Source organism: Phoenix dactylifera, chromosome 4, assembly GCF_009389715.1.
Source record: "Phoenix dactylifera cultivar Barhee BC4 chromosome 4, palm_55x_up_171113_PBpolish2nd_filt_p, whole genome shotgun sequence".
NCBI lineage: Eukaryota > Viridiplantae > Streptophyta > Magnoliopsida > Arecales > Arecaceae > Phoenix > Phoenix dactylifera.
In genome coordinates, this window is record NC_052395.1 from 24383354 (window position 1) to 24401235 (window position 17882).

The 17882-nt window shown below is 46.4% G+C and overlaps 1 protein-coding gene and 1 long non-coding RNA gene across 2 annotated transcripts; both read left to right on the forward strand.

The window, feature by feature from the left end:
• The first annotated feature begins 8329 nt into the window (after positions 1-8329).
• Positions 8330-9586, forward strand: LOC120110676 (protein GrpE-like). Its single transcript, XM_039126261.1, has 2 exons — positions 8330-8749; positions 9383-9586. The coding sequence occupies exons 1-2, from the start codon at positions 8330-8332 to the stop codon at positions 9584-9586; spliced, it is 624 nt and encodes a 207-aa protein (XP_038982189.1).
• A 1222-nt stretch (positions 9587-10808) lies between these two features.
• LOC113463370 lies at positions 10809-13412 on the forward strand. Its single transcript, XR_003387499.2, has 3 exons — positions 10809-11409; positions 11896-12081; positions 12251-13412. It is a non-coding gene; the product is annotated as an uncharacterized LOC113463370 (long non-coding RNA).
• The last annotated feature ends 4470 nt before the right edge of the window (positions 13413-17882 follow it).

Consider the following 17882-nt stretch of genomic DNA (forward strand, 5'->3'; position numbering starts at 1 on the left):
ACGGGTTGCGACGACGCTTATAAGCGTCGGCGGAAGCCAGACTTCCAAAAAAATTACCGACGCTTCTACTTAGCGTCGGCAGACAAAAGTCGGGAAAGCTCCTTCTTCTTGTAGTGTCTTGTTCTCTAGCTTCTTGCCCAACTGTGACATGCATTTATAATACATTTAGTCCTGTATCAAGGGTCATAATCTACGTGCCAATTATAACATAGGGAACTTTAATTGATTCAACTCCCCTGTTCCCTAAATCTTTTCTTTTCTTTCTTCTTTTTCTTTTTAATTAATTAACTCACCATTTATGTGTATTAGGGACTCCCTTGCATGAGTACAAGGTCCCTTTTAGCTTGATCTAGGCTTAATACCCTATTATAGCATGAAATCCCTTATTTTCCACCCGGATGAACAGTAACCCGGACCGACAGCCGGTTACTTCATCCCGAGTTTGATCTACTTTTCAGACTCCAAATTTGATAAAATTTTTACCTAACATTCTACACTCATAGAGGATTCCAAAGAGATAACATGCATCATCATCGGAGGCCGTTTGACTCCCTAAATAATTCGCCGAAGTTAGGACTTCGGCACAATTTTTCCGTAGTACCGGAAAAATTTGTCAAAATCCGATTCTTCCTCTTTTAACCGCCTCTACAACCCTTATCCGACCCCTCTAGACTATATCCACCCTTTGTATAGCCTAATATCATCAAAAGACTAGATAGGGATGGATATTTACCTTTTTTTTTTTGGAAATCGAGGTCCTTGCGTAGAGGGGAAGGAGATCTACGTTTTTCCCTTCAGCTAGAAGTGCAACCGGGATCTCCTTCCTCTTCCTTTCTTCCTTTCCTCTCCTCTTCCTTTCTTCCTTTCCTTTCCTCTCCTTCTTTTTCTTCCTCTCTGTCTGTCTGAGACTCCCCTGTGACTCTCTCTCGGTCCCCATCCAAAAGCCACACAAACCCCCTAATTAAATCACATCAAAACACTATTCACCCTTTTTTAATATTATTAAATTCCCATTTTGCCCCTAACACTTCAACATATCTACCGTTATGCCATTAACTTTTGATTCCTTCCAATTTTACCCCTTATATCAATTTTAAAGGACTATTCTATCCCTTTTTTATATAAAAAAATAAAAAAAAATTTGGGGTTATTACACTAGGGCAAACCTGGGCGCTGTGACAGCAGAAAGAGTACCCCAGGTGTCCCTGGCCATCTCAGAAGAGAAAGTAATAGCAGTGGTAGAAACCTCCCTGGCAAGATGCATGGCTCTGTCCACCACCATCCGCGGGGGTAACCGCCTGCCCTCAAAAATACCCGCGTTCCTGTCCAGCCAGATAGAATGAGCCAAATATGCCCACCGGATCCCGGCCTCAACCGTGCTGGGCCGCCGCATGGCCACTCTCAACCAATGAATCAAATCCTGTGTCGACTCGACTGAATGGGGCAGCAATGTGGGCGATCGGCTTCAAATGCCCCAAGCTCTGGGGCACTGCAAAAGAACATGATCCATCGTCTCCTCTGTCTCCGTACACTAATCACAACACTGAGTGATCCTCACCCCTCGCTGTGCTAGTAAGCTCCTGGTCGGTAGGCAACCCCACGCTACCTTCCAGATGAAGAGCGCCACACGCGGGTGAATCCGCATCCTCCAGATCCATCCTCCCTCTATCTGTCGGGCTGGCTCTCGGCTCAATAATGTGTGGATATCCCTGGCTCGCACCTGCGATCGCCCTGTCGGCATCCAGACTAATCTATCCGCCCCTCCCTGGGCAAAAATAGGTAGGGCCAGGATCCTCTCCGCCAACTGCTCCCCGAAAGCCTCCCTAATCAGCTCCACCCTCCAGCGGTCCCCCCCGGCTCCATCAAGTCACTGACCCTGAGACCGGCTAACCTCGATGTGTCCACTGTAACCGGAAGTCTACTCATAGGCTGCTCCGTCACCCAACGGTCCTCCAACACATCAATAGATCGACCATCACCAATGGCCCATCTAATCGCAGGAAACACCAACCCTGCTCTAGCACAAATCTCCCTCCAGATCGGTGAGTGGCGCCGCCCAGACCGGGCACCCGGCACTGGATCGCCATACTTGGCCCTCATAAGTGAAGACCACATGCCATCAGGCTCCAACACCACTCTAGCAGCGTGTCGTGCAGCTAGAACCTCACGCCTCGCCACCAAAGACTGCACACCCAAACCACCATATCTCGTCGGCTGACATACAACCTCCCAAGCCATAAGATGGATACCCCCTCTGCCTCCAGTCCTCCCCCAAATAAAATCCCTGAAGATCTGCTCAATATTCCTAACTGTCGCTACCGGTATAAGAGAGTTAGATAATAGGTAAATCGGGATCGAGGAAAGAACTGACCGTACCAGTATAATCCTGCCCATCATGGAGAGAGAATGTATCTGCCACCCCTCCAACCTATGCCGGATACTGATCTCAAGAGAGGTGCAATCACTGCTACGCAGACGCTGACCAGAGATCGGGACTCCCAAATACCTTAACGTGCCCTCCTGCTCTCCCACCCCCAAAATCTCCAGTATAGCGGTCTTCACATCTGGTTTGGTCTTCGGGCTAAAACAAATTGCTGATTTAGATGAATTAACCCGTTGACCAGACATAGAACAATAATCCCGCAAGATCGTCCAAATGATCCCTGCTGCCTGTCTAGTCGCACGTACTAACAGAAGACAATCATCGGCAAATAGTAGATGAGAAATCGGTGAGGCATCCAGCACAAGCCTATAAACCTCCAGCTCCTGGGTGATCACTGCATGCCGCAAGGTCCTGGAAAGCGCATTTGCACATATAATAAACAGTAATGGGGAGAGGGGACAACCCTGACGCAGCCCACCAGAGGACACAAAATACCGTGATGGCGTTCCATTTACCAAAATGGCAAAGGAAGGGCCTCTGATACATCCCATGACCCATCTGATCCATGCCTCGGGAAATCCAAACCCCTGCAAGGACTGCTGTACAAAATCCCATCTCATCCTATCGTATGCCCTCTCCATGTCAAGCTTGACCCCCATCAGACTCCTCCTGCTCGACGCCCTGCCAAGATCATACATGAACTCCTGGGCAATAAGAACATTATCTGTGATACTCCGTCCTCCCACAAAAGCCCCCTGCTCCGGACTGATCAATCTCGGAAGTATATCCCTCAATCTGACAGCTAGTAACTTCGCCGTCGCTTTGTACAAGGTAGTACAGAGACTGATCGGGCGAAAGTGACTAGGCTCCGAAGCATCCTGTCGCTTCGGTATCAGAGTGACTAGGGTCCTCTGCCAATCTGTAGACATCACTGCTGTGCTGAAATACTGCTGTATGGCCGCCGTCACCCCCTGACCAACAATCATCCAGTACCTCCGGAAGAATAACGGTGGAAAGTCGTCCGGACCCGGCGCCTTGTCCCCCTCAAGGGACCACATCACCTCCCTAATCTCCCTCTCCGATACCGGCCTAATCAGTGCGACCATATCCTCCTCTGCCACCCGTGCCATTGGCGATACGATACTCCCTGAACTCCCAGTACCCATTTGCTCAGACCATCTGGCCCTGAAGAAACCCTCCAGCACCCTCCGAATCAAATCTGGATCCTCCACTAACTGCCCATCCTCATCCCTAATTACCCTAATCCTGTTCCGATGCCTCCTGATCACTGCCGACTGGTGGAAAAACCTAGTATTCCGATCCCCCTCCTGGATCCACTGCACCCTCGATTTCTGTCTCCAAAAGATCTCCTGCTGTCTCAAGAGAGAATCATGTAAGGATAGTAGAGATCTAAGCTCCCCCATCTCCTCCTCTGCCAAACTCCCCCCCAAGGCCTCCTGAGCCTGTAATCCGGCAATAGCCTCCTCGGTCTCCTCAATCCTCCTGAAGATATTCCCTACCTCCTCACGGTTCCACCTTCTCAACCTTCTTTTTGTCAGCTCCAACCGGCGAGACACATGATACATAGCATCCCCTCTCACTAGTACATCCCAAGCCTCCCTCACAATCTCCCAGGACCGAGGGTAACATGTCCAGAACTTCTCAAATCTAAAAGGGGGATGAAAAGAGACAGCTGCATCAGTACTAACTAGTAAGGAACAGTGGTCGGACGCAATTCTCGGCAAGTGACGGACATGGTAGTCAGAAAAACACTGGGCCCACCCCGCTGTGGCATAGACTCTGTCCAATCTCTCCCAAACCCGGGCCTGCCCCTGCTAATTATTGCACCATGTGAATGTTGGTCCCGAAAATCCCAAGTCTATCAGTCCATTTGACGCTATGAAATCTTGGAACTCACGGATTTCCCTCTTATAAGTGAAGGCCCTCCCCCCCATCTTCTCCTGGGGATCCGTGATACAGTTGAAGTCACCTGCCACCAACATGGGATAACCCTGAGTGATAAGCTGAGACGCCTCCGCCCACAACCGCCTCCGCACTCTATAATCTGTACTGGCATACACAGCTGCTAGAACCCACGGGCTCCGATTGTCCTCTGATATCACTACGATGACCTCCTGTTTACAAACATTGAAAACATCAATTTGGTAGTCACCCTGTGCCCAAGTCACTATAATACCTCTCGACAGTCCTTGAGATTCCACTGCATAAAAATCCCAAGACCTCGGTATCGTCGCACGGGCCTTCTGAAGGCTTTACCCGGAGAGCCGGGTCTCGAACAAAACACAAATTTCAGGTTTATGCTGTTGCACCAACCTGCGAAAAGCCGGGGCAAAGGAGGGCTTACCTGCACCCCGACAATTCCAAAGGAGGGCTCTCATGGTGCACCTGGTGTGTCGACACAGCCCACCTCCCCAGGGCCGCTCCCGCTTCTAGGTTCCAACTCCAATTCCTTACTACACAGCACAGCTCCTCCCTGCTCCAAGTCACTGTGCATCACACCCTTAGCAGTGGCCAACAGCTGCTGAACAGCTTGATGGTGTGACCCCCTATGCACCTGTGCCATTTGGCACACGGATTCCATCGACATCAAACTAATTTCTTCCCCATTACCAGCACCGCAGTGTGCCTTCTCCTCCAATCTTGGGCCGCAGACCCTGCTTCCCACCAGAGTGTCGAAGGAAAGGGAGCTCCCAGCACCCTTCGTATCACCTTGTTGGTGTACCAAACGGCACGAGTCGTCTTCCTCCCTTTCCACTGAAACCCCCATGGCCATGGATCGTACCACACCGGAATGAGTGACCTCCACCTGTTCACTGGCTTCCCCGGCTCCCACCTGAACTGACGGTCCAGCTACAACTCTCGCCGGCTCACCGGTCACCGCCGCCAGCAGTTCCGCCGCTACCGACGCCGCTCGGGCCAGCCCCTGCCAAGAAGGTATGCTCTCCCCATGCCGTCGGCCCCCTCCTTCCTCCCCGCATGCCTCATCGTAGCCGTGTCCGCCGCCACAAGGGGTGGCGGCGAACTCTTGCTACGCCGGCAGCCACCTCCGGCCGAGCGGAACCCATCTCCCCGGGGGGTGGGGGGAAATCTCGTCTCGGTACTGCATTCGGGCCGGCCACAGATGGCGTCCCGGCTGCCCGATTTGGCCCACGCGTTGGCAGCGCCCGGTGGACCTTAGACGGACTCCGGGCCCTTTTAAGCGGACTTGGGCCCGGCCCAGCCCTTCCCAGATCCATCTGGCCCAACGAGGGCGGCCGAGTCCCCCCACCGAGTCCCCTCACCGAGTCACAACTGGGTTAGTCCTGCTCACCTGGTTGACTCAGGCCTCCGTCCATCTCCACAGACGAGCCGCCTAGAGCTGACTTCTCCGGCGACTTCCGTCTGGCCACCTTGGTTGGCTTTTGCCAACCTTCCAAATCCTGCGGTGAGACGGGCAGTCGCGGCCCCCTATCTCCCTCGCTCGGACTCGCCGCAGACGTCGCCGGAGCCGAGCCCACACTGGTGCTCGCCCCTGTCTGCATCATCTTCCCTTTCCCCCCTTTCGGAGCTCCGATGCCCTCGTTCCAGCTCATGGAGAGCCAAGGGCCGTAGATCAGAGGATCCTCCGCTTCCCTTGACATCTTCCCAGTATCTGGACATCGAGCATTACTACCAGTTTCGGCCTCCATTCCAACCGTCACCGGGGAAGAAAACTCACAAGCCGCCTCCCCATGACCGATTCGGCCGCACCTGTAGCAGTAGACGGGTAAGTTCTCGTACACAAACTCCTGCCAGATCTTCCTCTCTAATCCCTCCTTAGCTCCCTTCATGAATATTCCCGGCTTTAAAGGAGCTCTTATGTCAAGCTCCACTTTAACCCGTGCAAACCACCTCTTCCTCCCTTGATCGGTAGCTGCGTCCAAAGCCAAAGGTCTCCCCGCCGTCGCTGCAATCTGGATCAATGTCTCCTTAGCCCAGAAATCCAGCGGCAGCCGTGGGAGGCGGAGCCAAGCTACCACCCGTCCAGCACCACCGGAGCCGGTGATGAAGTTTGGCTTCCACCGTTCCATCGTGAGAAGTTGGCCGGCCAATAAACATGGCCCCCTCACCAGCATGGCCTCCCGATCCTCCTCGCAGGCGAAGCGGACCGCCAAGACGTCGTCAGCCATTGTAATGACCTCGACATTATAGTCCAGGTTCCCCATCCTTCTCAGCTCCCGCCCAACCCACTCCGCCGGAACCTTCCGCCCCACACTTTGCATAAAAACAGAGGTACTCCTCCACTCCTTCCTGGTCATCTCCAACCTCTCCTCAGGGACCTCCAGGACTTCCGTGAAACAAGTCTTCAGGGCTCCCAGCTCCCGCTTCGAGATCTGGTGGCGTGTCCATCGACCTTGATTCGCCGAACCCCTAGCCACCGCCGCCCATGACACACCCTTCGAGTCGGCCCTAAGGGGCTGGCGCCCCAACCCCCCGGACCTCCCACGCTCCCCCGTCTCCCTCTCCTTAGCCCTACTGTCGGCCATCTGAGCCACCCCACACCCGTTTGAGAAAAACCCCCCAAGACCGCACGACTATTGACGCGGCTCTCTCTCACTCCTCTCTCTCACTCCTCTCCCCCTTCGTACGCTCTCCTATCATGGTGGGATTCGGTTGCTGCCCTTTTTTTTCGATTTTCATATGTTGTTCATAAGTAATTTTTCTTTTTTACTTTCTTCAACTTTAAATTAGGTGATCCTGAGCCGACTGATCATATTTTGGAGGCGATGATGTGGTTCTACATACCATCTAATAATGCGTAGATTTTTTACAATAATTAGACTTTAAATTGGGCTCTATCCATTGTATATACTTTGGGACTCGGGCAAATTAGGTTAAACATTGAAACAAAAGACATTTCAGAGAAGCAACACCATGTCTACCAGCATTTGGCATGCTTCTTCATATAGTGTAAACTTATGGATAGTTGAGTTATAGCATATGATTTTGCTGTTGATATATTGGTATTATTTTCTTAATAAATATTTTTTAATAAAAATATATTTTTTACATAAATATTACTTTAGCATAAATATCATGGTACATGGTTATATGGACTATGATGACCCAAATTTATGTGTGTGATTTGATGACATCCGGTTCTTGAACCTTACTTTAGAGTACTACATCTTGCCCTTTAAGCAAGCAACTGCGAGTAGTGTCTCGGCTTGTCCAGCAATCTAGGCTCGTAGTTGGGGTGTAGGATACGGTAGCGAGTGGAGATTGATTTCTATTTTTCTTTTTCCTTTCTTTTATCCATTCCTGTGTTAAAATAAGAGAAGTTGGATACTTTTTTTCCAACCAATCTTGGCTTGGCTTGGGATGGGAGAGGGTAGCGAGAACTAGCTTTTGCTAGTCTTAGACTCTGTTTGGTAAAGCTATTAGTAATAGAGCTTTCGAAAGTAGAATTTTTTGAAGTAGAGCTACTTCTATTCCATCTAAAAATATTTTTGAAAAGCCAAAAAGCATAGAAAAGTATCCAAACGGGGCCTTAGTAATAACTCTATAGCTATATTTTTTTTTCCTTCTTGTCTAAAAATAAGAGAAGGAGCAAAAAAAAAAAAAAGAAGCAACCAAACACCTACTGCTCCTGCAAATTGTGCTTGTAGCCTAGAGTTTCAGCTTCAACGAGAGGTTAAATCGTGGCCCAAGCAATCAGTAGGAGTCAGAGGGGCTTAATAAAAAAAAAGCAACCAAACACCTACTGCTCCTGCAAATCGTGCTTGTAGCCTTAATAAAAATTAGGTCTTTGAAAAAAGACACCTCTGACTGCATCTATGGAGAAGCTGGAAACTGTTAGCAGAGCTTAGATTTCTCCCGGGTCATGAACTATGAGAAGAATTACAGACTTCCCTCCTGAGAGAGCCAAAGACAATTGCCGTAAGTGGCATTCTCTTTACGTCCATCATGGAATCCAGCCAGTCTAAGGCCGTCTTCCGGGTCCAAGTATATAAGATTCCACCAGATCTTAATGATTATACCCGCCTCAGAAGTTCAAGATCAATGGCTTCCTCCCTTGCAACCAAAGATGCTACTTTGTCCGAAGAAGACCACATTCTTAGGATCATTGTGGACTTTGACAACTTCAGGAAAAGAACGGAGAAAGAAGGGCTTTCTTTGATGACAAAAGCGCAAGGACAAGTTATAGAAAGCTTATTGCCTGTTCTAGACAATTTTGAAAGAGATAAAACTCAGATAAAGGTGGAGACAGGGAGAAGAAAAAAAGTACACAACAGTTATCAGAGCACCTACAAACAGTTTTTGGAGATTTTGAGCTCATTGGGTGTTGAAGGGGTGGAAAGTGTCGGCAATCCATTTGATCCTTTGGTAAGTCGTCTTTGTTTATAATGTCGAGTTATGCCCCCTTTATATGTGCTGCCTGCTATGAAGCTTTAGAAGTTTCATTCCTGCCTAATCCATGAATAAACCTGCGTGGTATTCAAGCTGTTCTCAATTTTAACCAGCAAGCCTCTAATTACATGCATAAGGTGCAAGAATTATTGTTAAAAATATGAAAACTTGAGGTTTATGAACATTTGACTGACTCTCAACAAGACAGCAGCGCTGCGATTGTCATTGCCAAATTGATGTTTGATGCAACATTTGGCATAACCATTCAATTATGCAGTCTAAGCTCGCTATGGACGCAGCCATTGAATTGAAGGAGCTGCATTTATCTTGGAGGCACAGGTTCCATGCCAAATAACCTAATTGAAGCAGAATGGTGCAAACAGATAATCGTACTTGTGCTCCGGATCTAACAAATATATGTAACTTTTCTTTTTACAGTGACAGGAAAAGAATTGTCTGCAAAAGATTTTTTCTCTTTCCTTCTTATTTTTGTGTAAAATTTGAAATACACACACATCTATATACGCAATCTCTACATTTCTCATTCACTTATGTTGTTACTCTTACGTTACTTTCATTTTTTTTGTAAAAGCTTCTTGAATGCATGAGGAATCAATGGAGTTTGAAGAAGGCATTATAATTCAAGAATTTCGTAAGGGGTTCGAACTCAGTGAAAGGCTCTTGCATCCATCGATGGTGAAGGTATCGGCAGGACCAGGCCCCGCAAAGCCTGACAATGGAGGCTCACCAGCAGATGAAGACAATGGAGAAGCAAGTCAAGAAAGCACCAAGCAAGGTGGAGATTCTGATTAATTAGTATTGTCGAGTTCGTTAGTTCTTGAATCAATTTTGTAAGAGCTCGTGTGTCTCAGAAGATCTGAAGCTTTAGACTTATGGCTGCACCATACTAGCAGTCAAGTTCTCAATGTTGCAGCTATTGTTCTGGAGAGGGAAACTCCAAGAGTCATCGTTTGAGTCCATGTGAGATTTGGATGTTGTGTTTAAAGTCATGTTGCTGAACTAAAATAGATCGATAGATACAAAGTCTCATATCCTGACATCTTTACAGACAGATGCATTACTTTTCTTGCTGAATTCACTTTCTTCTTCACTCCTAGGATTTTGAGAATAAGATGAAATTCAGCAAGCTGGCCATGGAAATTCAGTAATCTAAGCCATTGTCAACAAATGCTATGTCGGCCTATTTGTGTCAATACATCAATAGTTGGAGGTCCTGGAAATCCAATTTCAATGGCTACTTAGGACTTAATGTTTGCATTCTTCATTATAATGCTGCAGCTAGGGTCCTACATCCACATCTAATACTTACATTCTCAAAGATCTGTGATATTTTTGCTTCTATCATGTTTGAATTAGTCCCAGCACTAGGTGTGTCAAGACTAGTTTATTTTGAACATGTGTGGAACAAAAATTTTCTCATCTTTATTACTAACATCTATTCAAGGGTTTATATATAAGATTACTTCTATTGTATTATAGCTTATCTCAACACTTGGCATGTCAAGACTAGTTCAAACTAGATATTGGTATTCTAATACTAATATTTGTTGACGTACTATGTTTAAGGTTGCTATATCATATATATATATTTTATACAAGCATCCTTTACTTGGCATGCCGAGACTAGATCAAGTCCTATATACATGATTCTATAATTTTCGGGTGATATGATAAACATGATTCTATTTTTGGTTGTCGCACTCCTTTGGTGTATCTTAGAAGGCAAAGTTTTTAGTGTAGATATCAAAAATAGGAGTGCTTATATAAAGGTCGGTGCTCCTTGACTCTGCTAGTAGTACTCATACTAGATGTTGTACCAAAAAAAAAAGAGGCTTAACGTGCGTACATAATATCGGCAAGCAATGCCGACTTACATGAAAAAGATCTCGCTAGACGCTCGAGAATGAGAGGTCGCATAAGACGTAAGCTACGGGGTATTTGTAACGGCTACATGACCCATAGCTATATAAGGAGCCGCAGCGCTTCCCAATATCCCACTCGCTCGGTTCTCCCTCCGGCTTCTCCTGGTACCAGGATGGTTCTTGGCATCTATGGAGTTTTCTTTTGTTACCGTAGCACCGTTCCTCGCTTCTTCTTCTTTTTCACATTCTCCTTTTCTTATTCCTATCTCATGCCATCTTGTTCTTGAAATCAAACCCCATATCGTCTCTCCTCTCCTCTGCTTGTCTTCTCTTCTTGAACGATGGGCGAGGCAACTTTGGAAGGCCGTCTGTACCGTAGGCAACCAGTATGCAGCCATTGTTGGATGGAGAGGTCGCAGGAGGAGAAAGGAAGGGGGATGTTTCGGCTTTGGTCTCATCCATTCAAGAATCTGAGAGAGCGTCTTTTTCTCTCTCTCTTCTTCTTCTTAGCTTTTCTTTCTCTTTGTTTCTTGATTTTCTTCTTCATTTTTTGTTCCCCGAATTGGGAAAGTGGCAGCGGTTTAAGCTTTATCTGAAGAGGCTGTAATGATTTCTTGACGAACGTTTTGCTGCATTGTGAAGTAGAAGACGACTATTTCTAACGGCAAGGCAATCTTGGATGGTCTGCTGCTGTTCTACGGGCAATTTAGATGCGGAGACTTGGTGACTAACAACACAATACGAGATTAAGTGGTAAATCTGAGCCTCTTCCTCCTTTCGCTTTGCAATTTCTTTTTCTCCCTTCAAAGATTTCGTTTTTTTCAGGAGTTCTTTAATTTCTTCACCGTAATTAATTTCTTCGGATAATTTTTTTCTTTGGCTCCCCAAGAATTCATACAATTTGGAGACCGTTGAAAGATTGGGGTGGGGATCTTGCATTGATAGTCGCTAGGGTTTGGAGAACCCAAATTCCGAAATCTTCTATTTTGGTTGTTCAAGATTAGGGATTGTACGCTGTGGATTAGGGTTTATTACATATTTAAGGGTTTTGAATCTACTCCCTTCCAGCCGCATATTCTCAATTTTCGTTACTCATTTTTCGGCTTCTTTTTTACTTCAGTAGCAAAGGCTTTGGTATTGCATAGATTCCTTTTTCCTCCCTTGCTGTCTATTCTCTTGTTTATATGAACAATGATAACATACGAGACAACTTGAAAAATCTCCAATGCTATCCTCCAGACCAAATTCTATGTTGCTGCACCAATCTGGTTCCGTAAGCTGGTTTCCCTGGCGTTGCTCTTCTAACGTTGCTAGCCGAGGAGTTGACCGGGATTAATGACAACTTTAAGTTGCTTCATTTTTAGAGCCTCTTTTATGCAAGAGTTTCACAGCTTATAAATTTTGCTGGAGACAGTATTAAATAAGGTTATCCACTCTAACTTTTCCTTGATAATGTTGTCAATCTCATTAATATCCAATAGAACCATTCAACTATTTATTCTGCTGATTTATCTGCCTTTCCTTTTCTTAGTCTTCCTACTTATCTCTAATGAGGTGGCAGTAATCCGTTATGCTTTACGTTTTTATGCTTCAGGTACCTGGATCATGTTTCATATTGCTATCAAGTGGTGTACAAGTGCTTCTCGAAGAATTTCTATACAACATCTTCGAATTTGATATGAACTCTGTCCATTACAACTATTCTTTGCTCTTAAATATCTTAGTATTGCTTGTCTAGGGGACTTATTCATGAAAGCAGTTACTCACCATACATTTTTATATTCATTTCAAGCAAAAATATATTTTATATCCTTTTGAAATTGAGGATTTATACTTATACTTGTATTTTTGCTATATAATTTACAGATTAGTTGGGAAAGAGTGGAAATAAAATGTAAACATTGTATTATTTGTAATTCGGAAGGTCAGTTGTTCTGCAGGCTACTACTGCAGCATATTGGAGACCGGACAAGATTGCTGGTAGGCAGGAAAAATGAGCCTTTTCTCTTATTCAGCTCCACATAAGAACACTTCTATACTTTAACTCAATCTCCTCTCCTTTGTCTTTTCTAACAATGTTGGAGGAACTTTTACGGTCTGCTAGGGTTGTTTGGATCTTTCAGATGCATGGATGGGGTCTGTTAGATGCAGGACTTGTCAGAGCCTCAAAATCCTATTTCACAGCTTTTTCCCTAATCCATGTTCATTGGACATGCCTAGTACTATTATTATATGTGGAAAATAAGGTGCCTTCAAAGACTTTTGTTGATTTTTATTATGAGGATTCTGGAAGAACTTGGATGGTTGCCTCTTCAGTGGTTATCGTTGCATGAAAAGAGATGCATGCACATATAATTCTTCTTTCATTTTTCTTAATTCTAATTATTGAAATTTTTTTGTGAAGCTTTGGTAAATTCTTCCCAATGGGCAAGACAAATATTTTTTTGGTTCTCTCTTAGCAAGTCTATTGGAAATGGCAAAGCAAGACTATACTGCAAGACATATAAGGAGTCACAGCGCTACCGACAGCTGTCCCATTTCTTAACCCGCTCAGTTCTCCGGTTCTCCTGATATCAGTGCAGTTCTTGGCGCCTATGAAGATTTTTTTAGTTCCTGTAGCACTCCTCCTTTCTTCTTCTTCTTCTTCTTGTTCACCTTCTCCTTGTCTTATTCCTATCCTGTGTAAACTTATTTTTGAACCAAACATAGCCTTTCTGCAGCTTAAAGTTGTCCTTGAAATTAACCCCCATCCCGTGTCTCCTCTCCTCTGCTCTTCTCTATACAATACCTGCCCTGCAATCAAAAACACCAAACTGGAGAGTGAGTATATAAATACTCAGTGAGTGGAGTAGAGAGTACTATGCACATGAGACCAGATATAATCATGGCTCGAGGTGAAATCTCAAGATCAATAACAAGATGAACATGATCTCAACATAGAGAATATGGAGTAAGTCATCAATATCACCACAAACAATATCAACTCATCTGAAGCATATATGGAATAATCAAGTCAACATATATGCTACTCATGAATATGCTCAACAGATCATAATGCTGGAACATACAAATCAGGTGTCAATATGCTGAAATCATCACTAGACAGCTGTCGGGAGGTGGGTTTTACGCCCCAGGCGAACCAGCAACAACTCCCTACTGTCACATGCATATGCAGGATAAGACACCATATCGATAATGTAAATGCTAGACAGCCGTCGGAAGGTGGGTTTTACGCCCCAGGCGAACCAGCAACAACTCCCTACTGTCACATGCATATGCAGGATAAGACACCACACTAATCATGTAAATGCCGGCCAGTATCCAGAACAGAAATCCATCTCACATCTACATACTAAACGGCACCTCGCGGGAATTCTACATCCGCGGAAAGCCATACTGCACCTCGCGGGGTCTTACTATGCCCGGCGGCAAGCAGAATATAAGTCGTAGGACCGGCCGATCCTACGCCTAGGGCCGTGTCCCCCCTAGGAAGGGACTGGGCTCCGCCCACCCAGAAGGCTACTATGTGCACAAAGGCCGATGTTCAACCCCATCGACTATAGGTGTCCTGCAGATACTGCCAAGCCATGCATAAATGCCATAATGCACCCTCCCAATACTCTACTAAAAAGGAGCATAATCAAGACTACCACTCACTCGGCCACGACCCAATTATAACTAACATCAGGGTTGGGAGTGAGGAATCACGGAAGTACAATGCAACTCAATATACCATGAGAAGGGCTCTACAAGTCTTTGAAATAGAGAAAATGAAATCAATTTACAAAAGAAGTTATTTCACAATTCAGATCCAATTTAATTACTCATAAAGGAGTATAATCAAAGCTACCACTCACAAGTCTTTGAAATAGAGGAAATGAAATCAATTTACAAAAGAAGTTATTTCACAATTCGGAATCAATTTGGTTACTCATCAACCCCTCGTAATTCCTCTCAATGTTTCCTCAAATGCGTGCACAAGATAATCAAGTATGGAGAAACAAAATTATAGAGGAATCTACTACAATATCAATCAATATGCACAAGTGGAATCAATTCACACTTGGCGGTATTCATAAAAATGAATTAAGGATGCTCATGGTGCAAAGTACATGACTCCCACTCACCTGTCAATCTGGCACAGCCTTGATACGCCTCCAAAAATCTACAGCAGGCAGTGGGAAACTTCTTCCTCTCACTACAAGAAAAAGGAGCTTTGGCGACGCTTTTTGAGGCTTTTACCGACGCTTATAAGCGTCGGTAATTTTCTTCCCGACGCTTTTAAAAGCGTCACCAAAGCGTCGGCTATGTCGGAGTGGAAAAAAAATTACCGACGCGTTTGAAAAGCGTCGCTAAAAACTTTTAGCGACGCTTTTAAGCGTCGCTAAAGCTTCAATTAGCGACGCTTTAAAGCGTCGTCATAAATTGCTTTTATGGAAAAAAAAATATAAAAATACCCAAGAAAACCTTGCTGTCCCCTGCAAAAAAAAAGAAAAAAGAACGGTTTCCTCGTTGCAGAGGAACTCCTCGCTGCACGCCCGTTCCAAATCGACGGCGTCAAGGGGCAAACCGACGGAATATTCTCCTCCGCCGACTCCTCCATCTCCGGAGACCTCTCCTTCTTGATCGGCCTCATCTCACCTTCCTTCGCCTCCTCCGCCGCGGCCGGCGCCCTCTTCCTCTTCCCCGCCGTCGCGAGCGGCGGTGGAGGGGGCGGGATGCAGCGGCCGGAGCTGCCGATCTCGTTGGGGAAGTTGAGGATCGCCTTGAAGCCGCGCATCTGGAAAGCGGCACGGTCGTAGGCCTTCGCGGCCTCGACGGCGGTGTCGAAAGTCCCGAGCCATATCCTGGATCCCCGCCGGTTGGGATCCCGGATCTCCGCCGCGAACTTCCCCCACGGCCGCTGCCGCACCCTCCGTTACCGCCGCCCGTCGTTGTGCTCCGCCGGCCCTACGGCTGCTGCCGCCTCCGTCCACTCGATCTCGAACTTTCGGACCGGGGGTAGGGAGATGGTGAGCGACGGGAGGCAGAGGTCGGAGGCCTGCTGCGAGTCGCCGCCGAACCGGATCATGGGGTCGACCGGCTCGGCGAAGCGGTAAGCTTCCAGCACTCCGTAGGGATCGATGCGGCCGCTGCCGGAGAAGGGCTGGGTGGTGTCAAGGTAGTCGGAGACGGCGATGCCGTGGGGGGCGGAGGGCGGGGGAAGAGGGGAGAGGGGTAGGTCTCCGAGGAGATGCTCGCGGATCAGGTCGAGGGTGGAGTCATCGTCGACGATGGACGCCATGATAAGAATCCGGCAAAGCAAGAAGAGAGATAAGATAGAAGAGCCAATATTGATAAAAAGAGATTTGTAAGGGAGGGGGTTTGAGGGATCGGGAGAGGGGAGGGGATTGACACGGTGCTTCTCTACTCTCCTTGCTCATCTCGGCTAGCTTCTACTTGTTTCTTCTTGGAGAAAGCGGGCAAAAACAAGCACAATACCCCGCATTTGAAGTTTTCTTCCGCTCGAGGATCAAGCTCTTCAGAGTCCTTACACTTGCAGAGGAACTCCATTTTCAGGCAGCTTCATGCCGGGACTTCTAAGAATGTCGAACTCATCTGATGGCGCAGAAGATCTCCCCTCACCACAAGACTTGTGGATCGCTGGCGAGCCAAGGAGTGGAAAGCAGGGTGGGGCTGTTTGTGCTGGAATTCTCCATTTCTTGAAGCTCTTCGTTGCAGCTGAACCAGATTGTGGCGACGAGAACGCTGAAATAGGAAGACTGCAGCTGATGACTTTAGGCTTTCGGAGCAGCGGCAGAGTCAGTGGTGATTGTGGCAGATGATCTCCCACCTTTGCAGGGGGAGGGGGCGAGCGGCGGAGAGAGAAGGGGAGGGGGGCGCCGTTGGGAGGAAAAATATCGGGAGGAATTTGCAGGGAGGAGGGGATAATGGCCTCCGACGACGCTTTCTAAAGCGTCGTTGGGAGGAAAAAATTAAAAAAAAAATGATTTTTGCTTCTGCCGACGCTTAAAAGCGTCGGCCCAAGCCACGGGTTGCGACGACGCTTATAAGCGTCGGCGGAAGCCAGACTTCCAAAAAAATTACCGACGCTTCTACTTAGCGTCGGCAGACAAAAGTCGGGAAAGCTCCTTCTTCTTGTAGTGTCTTGTTCTCTAGCTTCTTGCCCAACTGTGACATGCATTTATAATACATTTAGTCCTGTATCAAGGGTCATAATCTACGTGCCAATTATAACATAGGGAACTTTAATTGATTCAACTCCCCTGTTCCCTAAATCTTTTCTTTTCTTTCTTCTTTTTCTTTTTAATTAATTAACTCACCATTTATGTGTATTAGGGACTCCCTTGCATGAGTATAAGGTCCCTTTTAGCTTGATCTAGGCTTAATACCCTATTATAGCATGAAATCCCCTATTTTCCACCCGGATGAACAGTAACCCGGACCGACAGCCGGTTACTTCATCCCGAGTTTGATCTACTTTTTAGACTCCAAATTTGATGAAATTTTTACCTAACATTCTACACTCATAGAGGATTCCAAAGAGATAACATGCATCATCATCGGAGGCCGTTTGACTCCCTAAATAATTCGCCGAAGTTAGGACTTCGGCACAATTTTTCCGTAGTACCGGAAAAATTTGTCAAAATCCGATTCTTCCTCTTTTAACCGCCTCTACAACCCTTATCCGACCCCTCTAGACTATATCCACCCTTTGTATAGCCTAATATCATCAAAAGACTAGATAGGGATGGATATTTACCTTTTTTTTTTTGGAAATCGAGGTCCTTGCGTAGAGGGGAAGGAGATCTACGTTTTTCCCTTCAGCTAGAAGTGCAACCGGGATCTCCTTCCTCTTCCTTTCTTCCTTTCCTTTCCTCTTCCTTTCTTCCTTTCCTTTCCTCTCCTTCTTTTTCTTCCTCTCTGTCTGTCTGAGACTCCCCTGTGACTCTCTCTCGGTCCCCATCCAAAAGCCACACAAACCCCCTAATTAAATCACATCAAAACACTATTCACCCTTTTTTAATATTATTAAATTCCCATTTTGCCCCTAACACTTCAACATATCTACCGTTATGCCATTAACTTTTGATTCCTTCCAATTTTACCCCTTATATCAATTTTAAAGGACTATTCTATCCCTTTTTTATATAAAAAAATAAAAAAAAATTTGGGGTTATTACACTAGGGCAAACCTGGGCGCTGTGACAGCAGAAAGAGTACCC

Excerpts from the sequence above, each read along its gene's own strand:
- LOC120110676 (XM_039126261.1), top strand. The coding sequence starts at position 8,330 with ATGGAATCCAGCCAGTCTAAGGCCGTCTTCCGGGTCCAAGTATATAAG. Across the intron at positions 8,750-9,382 it reads GCAATCCATTTGATCCTTTG|GAATCAATGGAGTTTGAAGA; the intron begins GTAAGTCGTCTT and ends TGAATGCATGAG.